This window comes from Pan paniscus, chromosome 18, assembly GCF_029289425.2.
Source record: "Pan paniscus chromosome 18, NHGRI_mPanPan1-v2.0_pri, whole genome shotgun sequence".
In the NCBI taxonomy this organism is placed as follows: Eukaryota; Metazoa; Chordata; class Mammalia; order Primates; family Hominidae; genus Pan; species Pan paniscus.
Window position 1 is genome coordinate 33,201,636 of NC_073267.2, and position 23,910 is coordinate 33,225,545.

The following is a 23,910-nucleotide window of genomic DNA, read 5'->3' on the forward strand; positions in this document are numbered from 1 at the left end:
CCCAGCCCTCTCCCTCTCCCATGATTCAGCCTCAGACATGCAGTCCCAAGGCTGTAGGTGATGAAACGCTGGCCAGGCTGCGGGAGACCCAGAGAATTTGACTGCAAACCCATGCTTCCAATCTCTCACATGCTCTCACTGAGGGTTATGTGGACCTCCAAAGAGAGGCCTGGCTTTTTCAGTCTGCAGTGTTAGAATTTAAAAAGGAAAATTAAGGAATACTACAAATTTTAAAAGTTTCAGTTGTCCTGGTGTCCTGGGAATCCTGGATGAAGAGAAACCTCTGCTTGGGCTAACCGTGCTCCCCAAGTTAAGAAAATGAGATGTTTTATATAAGCTGGTATCAGGCCGGTGGTGCTGAAGGCTTGAGCTACTTCACACCCATAGAAAGCGGTGAAGGCAGGTCCGTGAAGCTGAAAGCAATGAGAGCTAGAACCAGAAACCTGGGTTTGAATCCTGGCTTTGTTGCTGAATGGTGATATGATATTATGCAAATTCTTAGCCTCCCTAGGGCTTAGAGAGTTGTGTTATTTGTAAGTTAGGGATATTAAACACCTAAAAATAAAATAAAATATATGAATAAGGTGAACTGTTTACTCCAATGAATAGCAGCTATCAATATATATCTGTGGCATTTTAGGTAATCAGGGAGAACTTCTTGATAGTCATGGTGATAACAGCTAATATTGTGAACCATTTATTACATGTTAGGCACCGTGCTTCCATCTTTGCATACATGAACCCATGTATTCCTCTTAACAATGCTGTGAGTAAAGGATTTGTCTTATGATCATTTTACACACAAGAAAACAAAGGCTCAGAATAGACAAATCATTTGCTCAGGGCCATATACCTGGTAAGAGTGAAACCACCTTTGCAAAAATTATAACAGTGATCCTGGGCATGGTGGCTCATGCCTGTAATCCCAGCACTTTAGAAGGCTGAGGTAGGCAGATCACCTGAGGTCAGGAGTTCAAGACCAACCTGGCCAACATGGTGAAACCCCGTCTGTACTAAAAATATAAAAATTAGCCAGGCGTAGTGGCGGGCGTCGGTAGTCCCAGCTACTCCAGAGGCTGAGGCAGGAGAATCGCTTGAACCCGGGAGGCGGAGATTGCAGTGAGCCGAGATCGCGCCACTGCACTCCAGCCTGGGCGACAGAGCAAGACTCCATCTCTAAATAAATAAATAAATAAATAAATAAATAAATAAATAAAATAAAATAAATAAAAAATTAAAACAGTGAGAAAATGATGACAGTGAAAGAGATCTGGTCTAACCAACTCCCATCCTGCCCTTAACCTCCAAACTGCCCTTACTTATTCCTGGGTTTGGAAGAAGCTAATTTTGGGATAAATTTAGTTTAGAGTTTAAATGATAACTGAGGGCAGTTTCCAGCCAAGAGCCCATGAAGAGCAGAGGCCCTCGGTCCAATAGCCAATGAAGAAGTGAAGTGAATCCCACCAGCAACAGTGTGGGTGGGCTCAGAAGAGGACCCTCTGCCAGCCAAACCCTGTGGGAACTGCAGCCCTGGCTCACACCTTCATTGTCTCCTGGTGAAAGGACCCAGCTGAGCCACACCCAGATTCTTTATCCGCAGAAATTGTAAGATCATAAACGCTATTGTGTTTTTTGTTATGATTTTTGTTTTTTATGGGTTTTTTGGTTTTTTTGTTTGTTTGTTTGTTTGTTTTTTGAGACGGAGTCTTGCTCTGCCGCCCAGGCTGGAGTGCAGTTGCGTCATCTCGACTCACTGCAAGCTCTGCCTCTCAGGCTCACACCATCCTCCTGACTCAGCTTCCCGAGTAGCTGGGACTACAGGCGCCCACCACCACGCCCGGCTAATTTTTTTGTATTTTTAGTAGAGACGGGGTTTCACTGTGTTAGCCAGGATGGTCTCTTTTCTCCTGACCTCGTGATCCACCCGCCTCGGCCTCCCAAAGTGGTGGGATTACAGGCGTGAGCCACCATGCCCAGCCTGTTTTTTATGATTTTTTAAATTCGCAGGTTAAAATTGTATATATTTAGAGTATACAACATGACACTTTCATATATATATATATACACAATGTGGATTGGCTAAATCAAACAATTTTAAATATGCATTATTTCATATACTTACCAGTTTTGTAGTGAGAACACTTAAAATCTACTCTCTCAGCCATTTTCAAGTATACAATATATTGTTATTAGCTATAGTCACTATGATGTATATCTTTTGAACATATTCCACCTATCTAATTGAAATTTTATGTCCTTCAACGAACATCTCTCTAATTTCCCCTCACCCCAGCCTCCAGTAACCATTATTTCACTCTCTGCTTCTGTGGGTTTTGACATATAAGTGACATTATGCAGTATTTGTCTTTTTTTTTTTTTTTTTTGAGATGGAGACTCGCCCTGTCACCCAGGCTGGAGTGCAGTGGTGCCATCTTGGCTCACTGCAACCTCCACCTTCCAGGTTCAAGCGATTCTCCTGCCTCAACCTCCTGAGTAGCTGGGATTACGGGCATGTGCTTCCACGCCCAGCTAATTTTTGTATTTTTGTAGAGATGAGGTTTCACCATGTTGGCCAGGCTGGTCTTGAACTCCTGGCCTCAAGTGATCTGCCCACCTCAGCCTCCCAAAATGCTGGGATTATAGGCATGAGCCACTGCACCCAGCCAGTATTTGTCTTTCTGTGTCTGATGATTTCACTTAACATAATATCCTTTATGTTCAACTGTGTTGTCACAAATGATAGGATTTCCTTGTCTTTTAAGGCTGTATAGTATTCCACTGTGTATATATACCACATTTTCTCTATTCTAAATGCTGATGTGGCTGGATGCAGTGGGTCACACCTGTAATTCCAATGCTTTGGGAGGCTGAGGCAAGAGGATCACTTGAGGGCAGGCATTCAAGACCAGCCTGGTCAACATAGTGAGATCCTATCTCCACAAAAAAAAAAAAAAAAAAGTCTTTTTTAATTAGCCAGGCATGGTGGTGTACACCTGTAGCCCTAACTACTAGGGAAGCTCAAGCAGGAGGATTTCCTGAGCTCAGGAGTTCCAGGCTGCAGTGAGCTATGATTATGCCACTGCACTCCAGCCTGGGTGACAGAATGAGACCCTATCTCTAAAAAATAAAATAAAATAACAAATACTCTTGTTCAAAACTACTAGGTTTGGGGTAATTTGTTATATAGCAACATATAACTAATACAATATCTTTTAGCAAAAGCAAAGTGATAAGAGTATATGACCTATATATAAGCTATTTCCAAGAGGTTGAGGGAGAAAATGTTGGCAGGACAAACCCCAAAATTGGGGCCCAGTCCAGGAGACCATTAAGGGTTCTTGGTTTCATTCAGGAAAGAATTCAAGAGTGAACCACAGAGTAAAGTGAAAGCACACTTATTAAAAAGTAAAGGAATAAAAGGGCGGCTAACCCATAGGCAGAGTAGCAGCATGGGCGGCTTAACTGACTCTCCTTATGGTTATTTATTGATTGTATGCTACACAAGGAGTGGACTATTCATGAGTTTTCCAGGAAAGGAGCAGGGAGTTCCCAGGACTGAGGGTTCCTCCCCATTTCAGACCATGTAAGGTAACTTCCAGACATTGCTATGGCATTTGTAAACTATCTTGGTGCTGGTGGGAGTGCCTTTTAACATGCTAATCCATTATCATTAGCATATAATCAGAAGTGAAGATGATCAGAGGTTGTTTCTGTCACCATCTTGGTTTTTGGTGGGTTTTGTCAGGCCTCTGAGCCCAAGCTAAGTGATCATATCCCCTGTGACCTGCACATATACATCCAGATGGCCTGAAGCAACTGCAGATCCACAAAAGAAGTGAAAATAGCCTTAACTGATGATATTCCACCATTGTAATTTGTTTCTGCACCACCCTAACTGATCAATGTACTTTGTAATCTCCCCCACCCTTAAGAAGGTTCTTTGTAATTCTCCCCACCATTGAGAATGTACTTTGTGAGATCCACCCCCTGCCCGCAAAACATTGCTCCTAACTCCACCGCCTATCCCAAAATCTATAAGAACTAATGATAATCCACCACACTTTGCTGACTCTCTTTTTGGACTCAGCTCACCTGCACCCAGGTGAAATAAACAGCCGTGTTGCTCACACAAAGCCTGTTTGGTGGTCTCCTCACACGGACATGTGAGACAGGTTTGGCCAGCTTCTTTACCTCATCCTGTTTTATCAGTGGGGTCTTTGTGATCTGTATCTTGTGAAACAAGTCTTGCTGAATTCCTAACTCAAAAGAGAGAATGATATGTTGCCCAATAATATTCCATAAACATGAGATATGATTTATGTAGGAAGGTGCTTAGCTTACTATAATGCCTAATATATGGTAGGGATTTGTGGTATTGTGTGGGAGGGGATGATCTTTGAGAGGGAGATGTCCCTGCTCATTTGATATGTGGTCCTTTCTGTATACACAAGGCAGTAAATCTTTTCCCTGTCCCATGAGCTACCGGTAGCTCCTGGATGTACACAGAAAATCATCCAGGATTTTTCAATCTTCAAATGACAGAATGCACCAATATCTAACAACTGGTGCCTTGGTACCACCTGGCTTCTTGTGGCAGTGCCCAGGACTAGCATTGTCATGTTGTCAAGACACACACCATGAAATGCTCCTCCCTGGTAGAAAATAAAATTAGCAAGACTTGGATTCCATTCATGAAAGATAACCATGTAATCACCAAGCCCACCTCTAACGTTTTCAAGACATAGAGCAAGAATAAAAATAGAGGTCCATCACGCCTGTAATCCCAGCACTTTGGGAGGCCGAGGCGGGCGGATCACGAGGTCAGGAGATCGAGACCATCCTGGCTAACACAATGAAACCCCGTCTCTAATAAAAATACAAAAAATTAGCCGGGCGTGGTAGCGGGCGCCTGTAGTCCCAGCTACTCGGGAGGCTGAGGCAGGAGAATGGCGTGAACCCAGGAGGCGGAGCTTGCAGTGAGCCGAGATCACGCCACTGCACTCCAGCCTGGGCGACAGAGCGAGACTCCGTCTCAAAAAAAAAAAAAAAAAAAAAAAAAAAATAGAGGCCCATATACTATGTGTCCAAATAGTTATAAAATGAAAATCAAGCTATTGACTATTAAATAAAATATATTCTAGTCTCCTTCCTTGATAAATATATGAAAGAATTAACAGCCCACCAAAGTAGTAAAAAAAATTACCTTAAGCTGAAAACATCTGAATAAAAAGCAGCCACAGAAAAATTATCTGAACTTGAGCAGAGCCTCCCAAAAATAAAACTGCTCTTTACCCACCTCCAAGGGAGTTTCCTGTTTGGGAGAAGACTAATCATTAGCACTGGGAAGTGCAAATTCAGCTGCCATTAGCAACAAAAATCCCAATAGAACCCTTTATACTTTCCTACCTAAGCCCCAAGCCACACTCTTTCCCTTCTTTTGTTAAGTTGGTATACAACGTTTACCTCTGGCTATTCAGTGAATTACTCATCACTAAGTACTCTTGCCTGCACATGTAAATAAATTTTTCTTCTCTCCTGTTAATTTGTCTACTGTGAGTTAATTGGCAGGTCCTGGATCATTAAACCTAAGTTGGTAGAGGAAATGTTTTCCTCTCAACATATACCTTCATAACAGCCTAGAAGGCCAGGTCCTCAGGTAGAATTATCAGACTTGATCCGTGCATTGGGAAAGCCAACGCTCAGCCCTTGGCCCACCTCCGGCTCTGTCCCACACAACAGCCTCACATAGAAGCATGTGGATACCCTGGCTTGCATGTCCAAGCTCCATCTGCACTCACCCTTCAAACAACTGCACCTTTTACCAGCCATCAGGCCTAGGAAGGAACACACCAGCATAGTCCACTCTCCAGAAGTCAGACACAGGAAGAAGTTTTTGCAGGGCTGAAACTGATTGATCGTGGGGCTATGTGGATAAGAAATTGCAGAATTCTCATGAGCAGATTATGGTCTAGAAGAGTCCCCAAGTATGTATGTTCCCTTGGCATTACAACTCTTCATCCTGGGAAAGGGAGGATGATATGCAGCCAGAGAACCATGACGGGGCCCTCGAACCACCACAATCCTTCTTGCTCAGGTCCCAGGGCAGTGCTGTAGCTATTAGTGCTTGAAGTGGTGTTGTGTGCATGATAGAGAGGAAATGAAAAGACCATTAGCTGGGACTTGATGGAGCCACTGGGCCGGTGTCCACAATGATGGGATTGCAGAGTGGAGTCGGCTGCAGACTCTGAGAGGAAGCCTAGTTGACTGGGCATGTCTTCCAGTATGGGTATATCAGTGACTGAAATGGGAGATTTGTCCAAAGCCATCCACGCCCAGCATGAAGTAAAAATGGATATAGGAAGGTCAAAATGACCAGAGCAGGGAGCATCCTTTCCCTGCTGGTAGAAATGGACTAGGGAGGGTCAGAGCAGGGTGAGAGAGGAGAAAGAAAGAAACTGGTCAGGCGGGCAGTTAGGATGGGTCCTTGGTTGAATTCTTCCAAACAAAAGAACAACCTGCAGGCACAGATAAGGGAAGTTGCACAGAAGGGTTTGCCTAAGACATGCCCACAGCTGCACAGGTAAGAAAGGCTACACAGGTGACTTGCCCATACATGCCCACAATAGAAAATTCCATTCCCTTACACATATGCAGTAAGGAGAACAAAGCAATATGGAGTAACTCAAGCTAAGGACCCGCATGCACACTAGGGGGACAGGGTGGAGCTACCAGAAATTTGCACCTTATACAAATGAGATGCCCAGCCCTCATTGGTTTCTTATAAAAGCCTTTGCATTCAACTGTAAAAATGCAACCCTCTTCCAGGTCCCCTCTCCGCAGTGAAGAGCTTTCTTCTTTCACTTATTAAACTTTCACCCCAACCTTGCCCTTTGTGTCCATGCTCCTTAATTCTCTTGGTTGTGAGACAAAGAACTCCGGGTGATACCTCACAATGAGAGACTGCTACATTGTGGTGCATTGGTGAGACTGTAACAAGGACACACCCCATCATCTAGATAAGTAAGAAATTTTGATGTCAGGGACACAGTCTTGGCCACTAATCAGGGAAGAGGGGCTGAAAGGGTGACAAATTATCCTCTGAACCCAGAGATTGAGGAAGCCCAGTTAGATGGATGAACTTACAGTTACCAGGATGGGATCACCAGGTCAAAACCAGACTAGCAGCAAAATCATGTAATACGGTATCCACTTTCCCATGTTTTAAAAATCTCAATACATGGCTTGCTGAATTACCCAGCTCACCCCCCTCTGGGAATTTTCAAGCAGCCAAGTGAAATTGCACTTTTCCTATGAATGCTTTCTAAACCCGTGTGCCAAGACAACAAACTACCCTCTCTGTCCTACTCCCTGAAGATGCCATTCATAGCTGGGAGGTGACAGGTGCAACAGGAGAGCCCATACAACCGGGTACCCAGCACGTGGACATTTGAATCATAAAGGTCTGGGTTAATTTTACAGCTACATCGTGGCTGTTTAAACCTCTCTCAGCATTTGTGTCCTCATTCCTAAAACGCTAGTCCCTACTTCATAAGATTTTCGGGAAAATTAAATAAGGTACTATGCATAAAGCATTTAGCATGGTGCCTGGAATACAGTCTGAGCTCAATAAATATCAGCCGTTATTGCATTAGAGTTAGCTGTTCCATGACTATCTTCCATCCTAAGTTATTATTTCCTTAAGGCTGATGGCAGTGTCTTACAGCTTCAGAATCTGTCACAGTGACCTATTCAAAAAAATTTTACTTAGGGCCTACTATATGCCCAACACTATGCAAGGCTAATAATAAGCTATGACTAAATAGATTTTTTTTTTTGAGATAAGGTCTCTCTCTGTTGCCCAGGCTGAACTGCAGTGGTACAATCACAGTGCACTGCAGCCTCGACCTCCCAGACTCAAGTGATCCTCCCACTTTAGCCTCCCAAGTAGCTGAGATCACAGGTGCACACCATCACATCTGGCTACTTTTAAAAAATTTTTAGTAAAGATGAGGTCTTATGATGTTGCCCAGAATGGTCTCAAACTTTTGGGCTTAAGCGATCCACCCACCTCAGCCTCTCAAAGTGCTGGGATTACAGGCATGAGCCACCACACCCAGCTAAGTAAAGATTTTTTGAATCAAATAAAGAAGTCAAGAGATTGTAGCTTGTTATTAAGAATTTCCCAACTATAAAAGCTCATAAAGCATTTATAACTCATCTTGAAAGTTCCTTGTTTAAATGTTCAAGCAATTTTTTCCCTTTTTTTTTTAGCACCTTAGGGGAAATAAATAAGATATTTTCTTTGCTTTCAAACAAGCTGACACATTGGGTGGATCTACAAGCAAAGATTCTGCCATTGCTTTGAAAGCTTCCAGTTTCTCTGATTCATTTGGGGAAAACTGCTGGACAATTATCTGTTATTTGGTTGTTTTATTAGCAAAGTACTCCAGCTACAGATTCCCAGTGGGTGTGAAACCATTCCTTCTCAAAAGGCAGTGATGAGCAGAATCATTTATAGAAGAGTCACCAGACATAGACACCACGCAGCTCCCCACAGTGTTGCCTGTGTGGAAGGTATCCCCACTGGTTATCAATAAACCACAATAATTTATTTCCATATTTTTATAAGTACGTAGATCATTGAAAAGTAAAAAATAAAAGGAGAAACAGCATATTGTATTACCTGTCTCCTCCATTTGATTTGACTAGAGACTAGACTAGCCTGATTTTGTTACTGACAAAGCCATTCTTTCCCCCAAAATTGGGTCTTTCCCTGTTTGGCGCCATGAAGACAATACACAAAACTTAAAGTGAGCGTCAAGCAGTGCAGGCGTTACTCAATGGCCATGGAATTAAGATGCAGGAGCTTGGGCCCGGTGCAGTGGCTCACGCCTGTAATCCCAGCACTTTGGGAGGCCAACATGGGTGGATCACGAGGTCAAGAGATGGAGACCATCCTGGCTAACATGGTAAAACCCCGTCTCTACTAAAAATACAAAAATTAGCTGGGTGTGGTGGCAGGCACCTGTAGTCCCAGCTACTTGGGAGGCTGAGGCGGGAGAATCACCTGAACCCAGGAGGCAGAGCTTGCAGTGAGCCAAGATTGCGCCACTGCACTCCAGCCTGGTGACAGAGCGAGACTCCGTCTCAAAAATAAAAAATAAAAATAAAAGAAGCAGGAACTTGGTTCACAAATCAACTTCTTGACTAGTGAGGAGTGAGGGACTCAGAATATACAGTTTTTCTGATGAAGACGTTGGACTTAAAAGTGAGGGAAGGAATATTCATGTCTTTTCTGGAAATGGGTGGTGAACTTCCTAAAACTGGGGTGCTGCCTTCTTTTTTCTCCTTTTACGGCTTCTTCCAGTCATCATGGCAATTATCCACTGTCATGGCGCTGGTGGGAGTGTCATTTAGCATGGAAATGAGATTATAATGAAGTCTGAGGTCTTTTTCAGGTCATTCAGTCAACTAATCAGTCTCAGTTGGTCTGGTTACAAAGGGAACTTTTTAATCACAGGTATCCTGTTTCTTTTTTTTTTTTTTTTTAGTTTAATCATTTTTATTTCAAGTGTATTTAAAAAATCATAAATGGGGTTTCATAATCCAAAGTTGAAACATTTATTCTTCATAGCTTCAGAATTTAACAACCAATTGTAGACCATGCTTTCCAAATCCAGTCTTCTTTGCTATTTTTCAAAACTTCTGAGATCTAGTATTAAACTGCTCCATTCTAAATGTATAGTTTTAGATAAGTATTGTACACTTGTTGATAAGGGTTTTCTGAAAACAGTCTATCAAATATAAAGAATGGTTTCTATCTAAGAATCAGCAGTGAGGGAAGAAATATTAAACACCTATCAAGAAATCAATTATTCATTTTAAAAATAACAGAACCAGTGCTGCTCTCTGTCATAAAAGAGAACATGTAAAATTTATTTTTATAGACTTTGGTAATATTTTATTCCCCCACAGAGGCCTTCAATCCTACTTAAAGATATTTTACACACAGTAACCATCAGGATTTACTGAGTAAAAATCTCAGGTATTAACCATGCCCCTAAAATGTGCTATTCCAAAGAGGAACAGGTTACTTTTGAGGAAAAAAGCTGCCTTGGTAACTTCCCTCAAATGTTTATTTTAAATAAAAATAGTTGATGGAAATATTTTTTAAAAGAACTTTGGGTATAATATGGCATACTGCCCATCAAACAAAAAAGGAAATCAAAACTTTCTTTCCATTTATAATAAGTTTTCCACCTTTACTATCAAGATTACAACTTATTGACCTTTTATGCTTGCTTGGTTTTTTTGACTGCCTAATCCAATGTTTAAATTTTTAAAAGTCTGCATTTCAATGTAGTAGGAGTTATTTTTCAAATAATCTTCAGAACCCAGAATACAGAGCAACTCTCAGAATATCAGAGCAACACTCTCAAGTCATACTTTTGAACCCAGAATACCAGAATACCAGACTTCAGAACCCAGAATACCAGAGCAACACTCTCAAGTCATACTTTTGACTACAATTAAGAGATGAAAATGGACGGATATCTGAAGATAGGTATTCCCTCTGCTCTGAAGGTGAGCAAGATTTTAACATGTGAGCAACACAGAACTCCACTCCTCTGGAGCTCCTTTCAACTCAGAATGCTTCAGTTCAGTAAGTCAATATATTATTCTTAAAAATTAAAGTTTGGTCACTAAGAAGGACTGAACAAAAATTATTCCCCTCCCGCCAAACACAACCAGAACAGTTCTAATCAGGCCCTCTTCTCCCCACAAAAATAGGGAAGTAGCTGGGCTGAAGACTTTAAGTGTGACATTTCAGTTCCTAAAACATCACTGCTATTTGCTCAAAGTTGTAGGTCTATGTATTTCCTTCTCCAATACGTCCCCATTTATAAGTTTATTTCCATACATACAAACGTGCACATGTGTGCACGTGCACACGCACACACACACACTCACTCTCAAGTAAGACACTTTTTTGTGTTTGTTGATAAATTATGAGGATTATGAACTAGGTGTGTACAGGGTTTCATAGGTGCTTTGTAAACATCAGAGTCACTTGGGTCCTTTCCTCCACAAGCCTCAAATCAAATTATGCAACCAATGACCACTACTTTCCCAGACGCTGTTCACAGGCTGCATATTGACGAAGGGCAGAGAAAAAGCCCTCATAACTGATGTTCAGGTGGGAAGGCAAAGAGACAATCTCAGTCAATCTGATGTGCCAGGGAAGAAAGCCTAATGTGCTGTCCACAGGACCGAACTTCAATACTAAATCAGGATCAGGACAACCATTTGAACTAAGTAAACTGCCTAACTTATCTACATCCAAATCTGTGGGTCTCTTTTGCTTCTGGGCTACTAACTGGCAAAAGTCCTGAGCAGCTCTTACAATATCTGCTTTTCCATCTTCCGGAGACAGCACCTTCACTGCCAAATGGCAATTTGAAACTTGATCATCTTTGTCATTACTATTTGCAAATTCTGGTGAGTATTTTGAACAATCTAGGCCCAGAAGTTCTTGCTGTTGTTTTAAAATTTCATCCATCAATCTGGAATTATTTCTTTTGAAAATACCTTGATCATCTTTGTCATTACTATTTGCAAATTCTGGTGAGTATTCTTGGTGGTCGTAGACGCTAATGTAGGAGATGCCCACGGCCATACACCACACCACTAGGCTCGCGATGTCCGAGAAGCTGGGTTCCCGCTCCACCTCGGTGATCACCAGGCCCATATGCACAGGCAGCTTCTCCAAGGAACGACCGTCCGCGCGCCAGCGCATCCGGTGGTGTGCGGCTGCCAGGCACGACCCCCCGCGCGGGTGCCGGTGGTGACGGCGGTTCCTGCCGACGGCCGGGGGCTTGCGGAGCGTGAAGCCGAGCGGCGCTAGGACCGCGGCAGAGGCGGCGCGGCAGCAGCGCCGCCAGATCCAGTTCCAGGTGCCGAACCGAACGCGGAGCCAGGAGGTGAGCGTGCGGTGCAGACAGAGCAGCGCGTGCAGCACCCGCCACACCAGCTCGTACAGCCCCGTCATACTCTTGTGGCCCTCGGACACCCCCTCTCCCTCCCGCCCACTCCCGCGGCGCGACGGCTTTTTATCCGCCCCTGCGGCCGGCGCGGGCCATCGCTCCGCGTCCCCCCGCCCCCCGAGCCCGAACCCCTTTCCACTGCCAACACCTCACCTCGCCCCCGCCGCCATCTTCCTCCTCCCTTGGCAGCCCCGCCCCCAGTGGTATCCTGTTTCTTAAACAGAATTAGGGCAGGGTAGAAATTCAGCTATGTCATGAGGCATTACACCAGGTAATAAATAATTTTACCACTAGATCACAAGTTCCTAGAATGAGAATGATGCCTGCCATACAGCAGGGACTTGGGGAGTATTTGCCACATAAACGAACAAACCAATGAATGAGTGAAGAAGTGAATGAATGAATCCTACCCAGGACATTTACTGCACATGGTATCTTTGCCGACCCTCATCCTCAGTGATACGATCTGCTCAGATTTTTCATGGACCTGTTCTGAAGAATTTTTAAAGGCATATCTTCTTAGAATCTGAACCCTAAACTTTCAAAACAATAAACAGAGAAGAGCAGGTTCTATAGCTAAATGAGAGGATGACATGTCTGAGCTGGCCTGCAGATAGTGTGGAGTATTAATTTCCCACAGTTTGTTTGCCCTGTCGGCAGGAGGCTCCTGCCTGAGTATTGTGGACCGTGTGTATATTGAACATTGCTCCTTTAACTTCTGGGACACCTGGAGTTGCATTCAGATGGCCTGGGGAGGGGGGAATTCTTTTGTAATACCTCTTTGGTTCCTCTCCCTATCAGGGATTCTGTATCCTCCCAATATAGCTCTTCCAAGCCCCACTGTATGTAGCAAAGGACCTGAGATTGCATGAGCAAGATTAGAAGTAACAAAAAGCTGAAAATCATCAGGTCTGGAAGAAAGTAGATAAGAATGTATTCAAAGGATTAAAGTATAAGGTTTTGACCTTGGGAGGGGCATCAGCCTCAAATGGAGAAGAAATGAAATCCTCTGGAAAATAAAGCATATCAGTGAGTACCCCCAATGGTGAAGTGTTTGCTGGCTGGAGAGGAAAGCAGAAAGTTCAGCTAGAGGTAAATAAAAGGATGGTTAGTAAAGGGACAACCTCTGGTTGCCTAAGGGATCTACAGTGACTGCCCATCATAGGGGTAGGAATAAAACCCACCTCTAGGAAGGTCATCCTTTCTACTAAGCTCCCACAAGTCAAGGTGGCCTGCAGAAGAAAATCTAGACACAAAATCCTCTTCAAGAGTCAGAGATCAGATTAGAAGGATATGAGGCTCGTTGGGATTGGCTTCCTTCTTTATCTTTGTGCTGAGCGTAACCAAACACAGGTTTGGCTGCTCACCTCTTGCAAAGTCAAATAACAAGGATGAAATGTGGTGAGAGGAAAGTGACTTTAATACAGAACTAGCAGTAGGGAAATGGCCAAGTCTTCATGCCTTAAAGAAATCATTTAGAATTTTGGACAGAATGCAAGAACTTAAAAAGGGGAGCTGGGTATGGGGGACATGCAGGAGGCCTGAGGAGGTGCTGGTCTACATGACTTGCTCCGATGACTTATCTTGAGTTATTGCCCCACATGATGAATGGGCTGGCACCATGTTAGGCACAATCAAGTTGTAAATTAACTGCAGCCTTGAGGTAATTGCCTGGTGGGGAACAATTCCATACCTCGGGCCTGGATTATTTTAAGACTCAGTCCCTGGAACATCTAAACAAACATATAATTAGATAAAATGACATTGTGCAAGGGAGCACCTGGTGGAAGGAAAGAGAGCAAAGGTTACCATTTTATTTTCAAGAATGTAAACATAAAGTAAGCAAGGAGAAAAAGGGAAAAAAGAGAAAATATATATTTAAAAATTGGGGCTTGGGACAGTGGCTGACACCTATAATCTCAGCACTTTGGGAGGCTAAGGCAGGAGGGTCACTTGAGCCCAGGAGATTTTGTAGAGCCTGGGGTCTGGTTATGTTGACCAGCCTGGGCAACATAGCAAGGCCCCATCCTCTACAAAATAATCAAAAGTCTAGCCGGGCATAGTGGCACATGCCTGTGGACCCAGCTACATGGGAGGCTGAGGGGGGAAGTTTGCTTGAGCCCTGGATGTAGAGGCTGCAGTGAGCTATGATTGCACCACTGCACTCCAGCCTGGGTGATACAGTGAGACCCTGTCTGAAAAATAAATAAGTAAATAAACAAAAATAAAAACAGGACGCTCAGTTAAGGATCTCATTGTCATGGGTGCTGTCTTTGAACAGTTTCTTACTATGAGTCAAGCAAAAAGAGTAAAATGAAGCGTAACTCATTCAAAACAGTTTTCCCTCCTTAAACTTGAACCACGCTGTATTATTCTATTTTCACACTGCTATAAATAAACACCCTAGACTAGGTAATTTAGAAAGGAAACAGGTTTGCTTGACTCACAGTTCCACATGGCTTGGGAAGCCTCAGGAAACTTACAATCATGGCATAAGCAAAAGAGAAGCAAGGACTTTCTTCACAAGGCGGCAGGAAATAGACCAAGAGAATAAGGAAGTGCCACACTTTCAAACCATTAGCTCTCATGAAAACTCATTCACTGTCATGAGAACAGCATGGGGGAAACCAACCCCATAAACCAATCACCTCCCACAAAGTCCCTCCCTCAACACATGGGAATTACAATTCCCATGAGATGAGATTTGAGTGGGGACACAGAGCCAAACCATACATACCCTAAAACTCACATGAACAGACAATTAAACAGACTTTGAAAATATAGTGATTGAAACAGTGTGGTATATTGATCCAACCACACATAACAGATAGCCTAGATTATACTTCATTACATGTGAAAATTTAACCTATGATAAGAGAAAAAACAAAATTGTTGAATAAATTATACTGGAAACTTTGACTAGCCATGTGAAAACTCCCTTCAACGTTATGTACCGAAACAATTTCCAAACAGATCAAAGACTTCTTTTAAATCAAAGAATAAATAAACTGTAAAAAAATAGAAATGAATATTGTCAAGCTTCTGGAAAGAGAGGGAGTGTCTAGAATTAAAAGAGATTTAAAATTCACAAAGGAAAAGATGGGCAGATGTGATTACAAAAAATTTTAATCTTCTGTACATAAAAAGCTTAATCAAACTTAAAAGGAGAACAACAAGCAGGGAGATACATTTGAAGCAATACAAAAAAGAATCATGTATTTATAATTTTCAGTTAATTCAAATCTGTAAAAAATAATAATAATAAGCCAACAAATGAGTAAAGAACAGACATCACAGATATTTCTCCCAAAGAGGAAATGCCACTGTTTAACAAACATGGACAGTTTTTTTTTCAAAATATCTGCTGATCAAAGCCATGCAAATAAAAACAACATTTCGTGCCTTTCAAATTAGCTAGTCTTTCTAAATGATAATAGGCATATTAGCAAAAATGTAGCAAAATGCAGTAATTTTCTTACACTGCAGCTCAGTGTAAACTGGCATAGGCTTTTTTTAAGAGAGTAATTTGTAAATGTGTATTGAATGTCTTAAAATGGTCACATCCATTGAGCAGTAATTACACACTGAAATGTATCACTTAATGAAATAACCCAAAATTTTGATGGTGGGTGGGGGTAGGGGACGTGTGAGTTTATTCATCAAGATCAACATCATAACAGCATAAGTAACAGTGAGATAAGCATTTTAAATTATGAATGTTTGGTTAAATAATCCAGGCCACAGTCCTTGTGTGGAACATTATGAAATCATAAATGGCAGTGTTCACAATGACTGTATAATGCAGAAAATGCTTATGATATAATAGTAACTAGAAAAAAATAAAAATTACATATAGACAATGGGTATAATTATGTAAATAAAACTGTGCATAAAATAATGCCCTGAAGAAAAGAGACATTAAAATGTAAATAGTCATTATCCATAGATGGTAAAATTATGGATTATTTTTAAATTTTTCTTTCTGCTTTTCAGGAATTTTCTATTTTTTCTGAAAATATAATAAATGTGTTTATAAATATTTGATTTTTTAAAAATTTCTATTCTTTTTGATACTTTGGGTCATTATGAATGTCAAAATTTTGCTTCAGTTAAAGGTCACCTAGGGAAGACTTTGGAATGTAGTGGAAGGATATCAAAATATATATTTTTTTAAATTATACATTTTTTAGGTCCTGGGATACATGTGCAGAATGTGCTGGTTTGTTACATAAGTATATACGTGCTATGGTGGTTTGCTGCACCCATCAACCTGTCATCTACATTAGGTATTTCTCCTAATGCTACCACTCCCCTAGCCACCCACCCCACAACAGGCCCCGGTGTGTGATGTTCCCCTCCCTGTGTCCATATGTTCTCATTGTTCACTTCCACTTATGAGTGAGAACATGTGGTGTCTGGTTTTCTGTTCCTGTGTTAGCTTGCTGAGAAGGATGGTTTCCAGCTTCATCCGTGTCCCTGCAAAGGACATGAACTCATCCTTTTTTATGGCTGCATAGTATTCCATGGTGTATATGTGCCACATTTTCTTTATCCAGTCTATCATTGATGCGCATTTGGGTTGGATACAAGTCTTTACTATTGTGAACAGTGCTGCAATAAACATACGTGTGCATGTATCTTTCTTTATAGTAGACTGATTTATAATCCTTTGGGTATATACCCAGTAATGGCATTGCTGGATCAAATGGTATTTCTGGTTCTACTTCCTTGAGGAATTGCCACACTGTCTTCCACAATGGTTAAACTAATTTACACTCCCACCAACAGTGTAAAAGCATTCCTATTTCTCCACATCCTCTCCAGCATCTGTTGTTTCCTGACTTTTAATGATTGCCATTCTACTTGGCATTAGATGGTATCTCATTGTGGTTTTGATTTGCATTTCTCTAATGACCAATGATGATGAGCTTTTTTAAATATGTTTGTTGGCCACATAAATGTCTTATTTTGAGAAGTGTCTGTTCATATCTTTTGCCCACTTTTTATGGGGTTGTTTGGTTTTTTCTTGTAAATTTGCTTAAGTTCCTTGTAGATTCTGGATATTAGCCCTTTGTCAGGTGGATAGATTGCAAAAATTTTCTCCCATGCTGTAGGTTGCCTGTTCATTCTGATGATAGTTTCTTAATTAGATCCAATTTGTCAATTTTGGCTTCTGTTGTCCTTGCTTTTGGTGTTTTAGTCATGAAGTCTTTGCCCATGCCTATGTCCTGAATGGTATTGCCTAGGTTTTCTTCTAGGGTTTTTACGGTTTTAGGTCTTACATTTAAGTCTTTAATCCATCTTGTGTTAATTTTTATATAAGGTTTAAGGAAGGGGTCCAGTTTCAGTTTTCTGCATATGGCTAGCCAGTTTTCTCAACACCATTTGTTAGATAGGGAAACCTTTTCTCATTGCTTGTTTTTGTCAGGTTTGTCAAAGATCAGATGACTATAGATGTGTGGCATTATTTCTGACGCCTCTGTTCTGTTCCATTGGTCTATATATCTGTTTTGGTACCAGTACCATGCTATTTTGGTTACTGTAGCCTTGTAGTATAGTTTGAAGTCAGGTAGCGTGATGCTTCCAGTTTTGTTCTTTTTGCTTAGGACTGTCTTGGCTATATGGGCTCTTTTTTGGTTCCATATGAATGAACTTTAAAGTAGTATTTTCCAATTCTGTGAAGAAAGTCAATGGTAGCTTGATGGGGATAGCATTGCATCTATAAATTACTTTGGGCAGTATGGCCATTTTCATGATATTGATTCTTCCTATCCATGAGCATGGAATGTTCTTCCATTTGTTTGTGCCCTCTCTTATTTCCTTGAGCATTGGTTTGTAGTTCTCCTTGAAGAGATCCTTCACATCCCTTGTAAGTTGGATTCCTAGGTATTTTACTATCTTCGTAGCAATTGTAAATGGGAGTTCACTCATGATTTGGCTCTCCATTTGTCCATTATTGGTGTATAGAAATGCTTGTGATTTTTGCACATTGATTTTGTATCCTGAGACTTTGCTGAAGTTGCTTATCAGCTTAAGGAGATTTTGGGCTGAGACAATGGGGTTTTCTAAATACGCAATTATGTCATCTGCAAACAGAGATAATTTGACTTCCTCTCTTCCTATTTGAATACGCTTTATTTATTTCTCTTGTCTGATTGCCCTGGCCAGATCTTCCAATACTATGTTGAATAGGAGTGGTGAAAGAGGGCATCCTTGCTGTGTGCCAGTTTTCAAATGGAATGCTTCCAGCTTTTGCTCATTCAGTATGATATTGGCTGTGGGTTTATCATAAATAGTTCTTATTATTTTGAGATAAAGTTCCATCAATACCTAGTATATTGAGAGTTTTCAGCATGAAGGGATGTTAACTTTTATCAAAGGCCTTTTCTCCATCTATTGAGGTAATCATGTTGTTTTTGTCATTGGTTCTCTTTATATGATGGATTGCATTTATTGATTTACATATGTTGAGCCAGCCTTGCATCCCAGGGATGAAGCTGACTTGATCATGGTGGATAAGCTTTTTGATGTGCTGCTGGATTCGGTTTGCCAGTATTTTATTGAGGATTTTCACATTGATGTTCATCAAGGATATTGGCCTGAAATTTTCTTTTTTTGCTGCATCTCTGCCAGGTTTTGGTATCAGGATGATGCTGGCCTCATAAAATGAGTTACGGAGAGGTCCCTCTTTTTCTATTGTTTGCAATAGTTTCTGAAGAAATGGTACCAGCTCTTTTTGTACCTCTGGTAGAATTCAGCTATGAATGCGTTTGGTCCTGGGCTTTTTTTAGTTGGTAGGCTATTAATTACTGCGTCAATTTCAGAACCTGTTATTGGTCTATTCAGTGACTCAACTTCTTCCTGGTTTAGTCTTGAGAGGGTATATGTGTCCAGAAATTTATCTATTTCTTCTAGATTTTCTAGTTTATTTGGGTAGAGGTATTTATAGTATTCTCTGATGGTAGTTTGTATTTCTGTGGGATCAGTGGTGATATCTCCTTTATCATTTATTATTATGCTTATTTGATTATTCTCTCTTTTCTTCTTTATTAGTCTGGCTAGCAGTCTATGTATTTTGTTAATCTTTTTAAAATAAACAGCTCCTGGACTCACTGGTTTTTTGAAGGGTTTTTTGTGTCTCTATCTCCTTCTGTTCTGTTCTGATCTTAGTTATTTCTTGCCCTCTGCTAGCTTTTGAATTTGTTTGCTCTTGCATCTCTAGTTCTTTTAATTGTGATGTTAGGGTGTCGATTTTAGATCTTTCCCACTTTCTCCTGTGGGCATTTAGTGCTATAAATTTCCCTCTAAACACTGCTTTAGCTGTGTCCCAGAGATCCTGGTACATTGTGTCTTTGTTCTCATTGGTTTCAAACAACTTATTTATTTCTGCCTTAATTTCATTATTTACCCAGTAGTCATTCAGGAGCAGGTTGTGCAGTTTCCATGTAGTTGTGCGGTTTTGAGTGAATTTCTTAATCCTGAGTTCTAATTTGATTGCACTGTGGTCTGAAAGACTATTTATTATGATTTCCATTCTTTTGCATTGGCTGAGGAGTGTTTTACTTCCACTTATGTGGTCAATTTTAGAATAAGTGCAATGTGGTGCTGAGAAGAATGTATATTCTGTTGATTTGGGGTGGAGAGTTCTGTAGATGTCTATTAGGTCTGCTTGGTCCAGATCTGAGTTCAAGTCCTGAATATCCTTGTTAATTTTCTGTCACATTGATCTGCCTAATATTGACAGTAGGGTGTTAAAGTCTCCCACTATTATTCTGTGGGAGTCAAAATTTCTTTGTAGGTCTTTAAGAACTTGCTTTATGAATCTGGGTGCTCCTGTATTGGGTGCATATATATTTAAGATAGTTAGCTCTTCTTGTTGCATTGATCCCTTTACCATTATGTAATGCCCTTCTTTGTCTTTTTTGATCTTTGTTCATTTAAAGTCTGTTTTATCAGAGACTATGGTTGCAAACCCAGCTTTTTTTTTTTTTTTTTTTTTTTTTGCTTTCCATTTGCTTTGTAAATATTCCTCCTTCCCTTTATTTTGAGCCTATGTGTGTCTTTGCACGTGAGATGGGGCTCCTGAATACAGCACACCAATAGGTCTTGACTCTTTATCCAATTTGCCAGTCTGTGTCTTTTAATTGGGGCATTTAGCCTATTTACATTTAAGGTTAATATTGTTATGTGTGAATTTGATCCTGTCATTATGATGTTAGCTGGTTATTTTGCCTGTTAGTTGATGCAGTTTCTTCATAGTGTTGATAGTCTTTACAATTTGGTATGTTTTTGCAGTGGCTAGTACTGGTTTTTCCTTTCCATATTTAGTGCTTCCTTCAAGAGCTCTTGTAAGGCAGGCCTCGTGGTGACAAAATCTCAGCATTTGCTTGTCTGTAAAGGATTTTATTTCTTTTTCACTTATGAAGCTTGGTTTGGCTGGATATGAAATTCTGGGTTGAAAATTCATTTCTTTAAGAATGTTGAATATTGGCCCCCACTCTCTTCTGGCTTGTAGGGTTTCTGCAAAGAGATCCACTGTTAGTCTGATGGGCTACCCTTTGTGGGTATCCTGACCTTTCTTTCTGGCTGCCCTTAACATTTTTTCCTTCATTTCAACCGTGGTGAATCTGACGATTATGTGTCTCGGGGTTGCTCTTTTCAAGGATTATCTTTGTGGTGTTCTCTGTATTTCCTGAATTTGAATGTTGGCCTGTCTTGCTAGGTTGGGGAAGTACTCCTGGATAATATCCTGAAGAGTGTTTTCCAACCTGGTCCCATTCTCCCCCTCACTTTCAGGTACAACAATCAAACGTAGGTTTGGTCTTTTCACATAGTCCCATATGTCTTGGAGGTTTTGTTCGTTCCTTTTCATTCTTTTTTCTCTATTCTTGTCTTCATACTTTATTTCATTAAGTTGTTCTTCAATCCCTTATATCCTTTCTTCTTCTGCTTGATTGATTCGGCTATTGATACTTGTGTATGCTTCTCAAATTTCTGATGCTGTGTTTTTCAGCTCCATCGGGTCATTTATGTTCTTCTCTAAACTGGTAATTCTAGTTAGCAATTCCTCTAACCTTTTTTCAAGGTTCTTAGCTTCCTTGCTTTGGGTTAGAACATGCTCCTTTAGCTCAGAGGAGTTTGTTATTATCCACCTTCTGAAGCCTACTTCTGTCAATTCGTGAAACTTATTCTCTGTCCAGTTTTGTTCCCTTGCTGGTTAGGAGTTGTGATCCTTTGGAGGAGAAGAGGTGTTCTGGTTTTTGGAATTTTCAGCCTTTTGCTCTGGCTTTTCCTCATCTTTGTGCATTTATCTACCTTTGGTCTTTGATGTTGGTGACCTTTGGATAGCGGTTTTGTGTGGACATCCTTTTTGTTGAGGTCAATGCTATTCCTTTCTGTTTGTTAATTTTCCTTCTAACAGTCAGGCCCCTCTGCTGCAGATATGCTGGAGTTTGCTGGAGGTCCACTCCAGCCCTGTTTGCCTAGATATCACCAGCGGAGTCTACAGAACAGCAAAGACTGCTGCCTGTTCCTTCTTCTGGAAGCTTCGTCCCAGAGGGGCACCTGCCTGATGCCAACTGAAGCTCTCCTGTATGAGGTTTCTGTCGACCGCTGCTGGGAGCCGTCTCCCAGTCAGGAGGCACGAGGGTCAGGGACCCACTTGAGGAGGCAGTCTGTCCCTTAGCAGAGCTTGAGTGCTATGCTGGGAGATCCCCTGCTCTCTTCAGAGCCAGCAGGCAGGAAAGTTTAAGTCTGCTGAAGCTGCGTCCACAGGCGCCCCGTCCCCCAGGTGCTCTGTCCCAGGGAGATGGGAGTTTTATTTATAAGCCCCTGATTGGGGCTGCTGCCTTTCTTTCAGAGATGCCCTGCCCAGAGAGGAGGAATCTAGAGAGGCAGTCTGGCTACAGCAGCTTTGCTGAGCTGTGGTAGGCTCCACCCAGTTCAAACTTCCACGCGGCTTTGTTTACACTGTGAGGGGAAAACTGCCTACTCAAGCCTCAGCAATGGCGGACACCCCTCCCCTGACCAAGCTCCAGCACCCCAAGTCAGACTGCTGTGCTGGCAGCGAGAATTTCAAGCCAGTAGATCTCAGCTTTTTGGGTTCTGTACAGGTAGGATCTGCTGAGCTAGACCACTCAGCTCCCTGGCTTCAGCCCACTTTCCAGGGGAGTGAACTGTTCTGTCTCACTGACATTTCAGGTGCCACTGGGGTATAAAAAAAACTCCTACAGCTAGCTCAATGTCTGCCCAAACAGCCACCCAGATTTGTGCTTGAAACCCAGAGCCCTGGTGGTGTAGGCACCTGAGGGAATCTCCTGGTCTGCGGGTGCAAAGACCATGGGAAAAGCATAGAATCTGGGCTGGATAGCACCGTTCCTCATGGCACAGTACCTCAGGGCTTCCCTTGGCTAGGGGAGGGAGTTCCCCGACCCCTTGTGCTTCCCAGGTGAGGCAATGTCCCACCCTGCTTTGGCTCGCCCTCCGTGGGCTGCACCCACTGTCTAACCAGTCCCAATGAGATAAGCCAGGTACCTCACTTGGAAATGCAGAAATCTCCCACCTTCTGTGTTGATCTCACTGGGAGCTGCTGACCGGAGCTATTCCTATTTGACCATCTTGCCAGCCACCTGGAAGGATATCAAAATATTCTACCCCAAAATATGGCTCCCTGGTATAATGAGTGTTTTAAACTAAAAACTCTTAGAGACCATCAAGTACTGGAAGAGAATTTTCCTTATCTATGCAGAGACAGGACTGACCCGCTGAGGACAAGTGTTCTAGTTCCCCTGCCTCTTATTCTCCATTGCAAAAAGAAGACCAAAAATGTAACCACATCTGAACAGACCCCCTTTGAAGATAAGCACTGTTTCCAAGGACCATGTAAATTCCAAACAGAACTATTCACCTGTTAATTTCTGTTCCCTGGTCATCATACTGCCCCTCAATAGAATTCCTCTTCTCCCTACTCCCATAACCTGTTTTCTGTAATCTCAAGATGATGTATAAGCTTGTGTACCTTGTAAATTGAAAAAACTGATTGAGGCAAGTCTCAATCCTTTTAGATTTGCCAGAGTTGCCCACTTTTGGCAAAGATTTGCCAAAATTGCTCTTGATGTGCACCAGGAGACAGGTCTATGTCTTTCTCCAAAGACGATTTTGAGGGCTTCAAGGAGAAAGGGCAGATATTGAGGGAATACACAATTTTCATGTGAGAGGGGGTAGAGGAAATAGTCATTCCTGCCTTCCTCTGGCTCAGTGAATCTGCAGTTTTACATACAGTAACATAGACAGTAGGTCAGGGGAAGTAATCAGATATGCATTTGTCTCAGGTGAGTGGAGGGATGACTTTGAGTTCTGTCTTATGGTCCTCGCTTGGGCAGACAAATTATTAATTTACATTGCCAAGGTGAAATTCAACAGAAATGATTTAAGGTAAAGATCTTGGAGCCTACAAGGAATTTCCTTATGGGCAAAATGTGAGGGAGGTATGTAGCTTTTTATCTTTGTAGCCATCTTATTTAGGAACCAAATGGGAAGCAGGTTTGTGTCACCCAGTTCCCAGCTTGACTTTTCCTTTTGGCTTAGTGAGTTTGGGGTCTCGAGATTTATCTTCCTTTTACAGCCTTTTTGGGAAGTTGAGTCTTCATTCTGAAGGCGTCTGTGTATACACGTGAAATAAATTTGTATGCCACTCTTCTATTCATCAATCTGCCTCAGTAACTTTCAGCAAAACTTTAGGGGGCAAAGGGCCCTGGGCCCCACAGTTATGGCACTGTGAGCAAGATCATCAAAATTGTTCTTTTTTTTCAGGAAGCCACAGCAAAGGGAACCCAGGAAACTGACACCGTGGCAAAAGTGTAAGAAT

The 23,910-nt window shown here is 41.8% G+C and overlaps 1 protein-coding gene across 1 annotated transcript; it reads right to left on the minus strand.

The window, feature by feature from the left end:
* Positions 1 to 10,230: 10,230 nt before the first annotated feature.
* On the minus strand, positions 10,231 to 14,706 carry LOC129394211 (dehydrodolichyl diphosphate synthase complex subunit NUS1-like). Its single transcript, XM_055099821.2, has one exon. The coding sequence runs from the start codon at positions 12,047 to 12,049 to the stop codon at positions 11,123 to 11,125; it is 927 nt and encodes a 308-aa protein (XP_054955796.1). The 5' UTR covers positions 12,050 to 14,706; the 3' UTR covers positions 10,231 to 11,122.
* Positions 14,707 to 23,910: the final 9,204 nt, after the last annotated feature.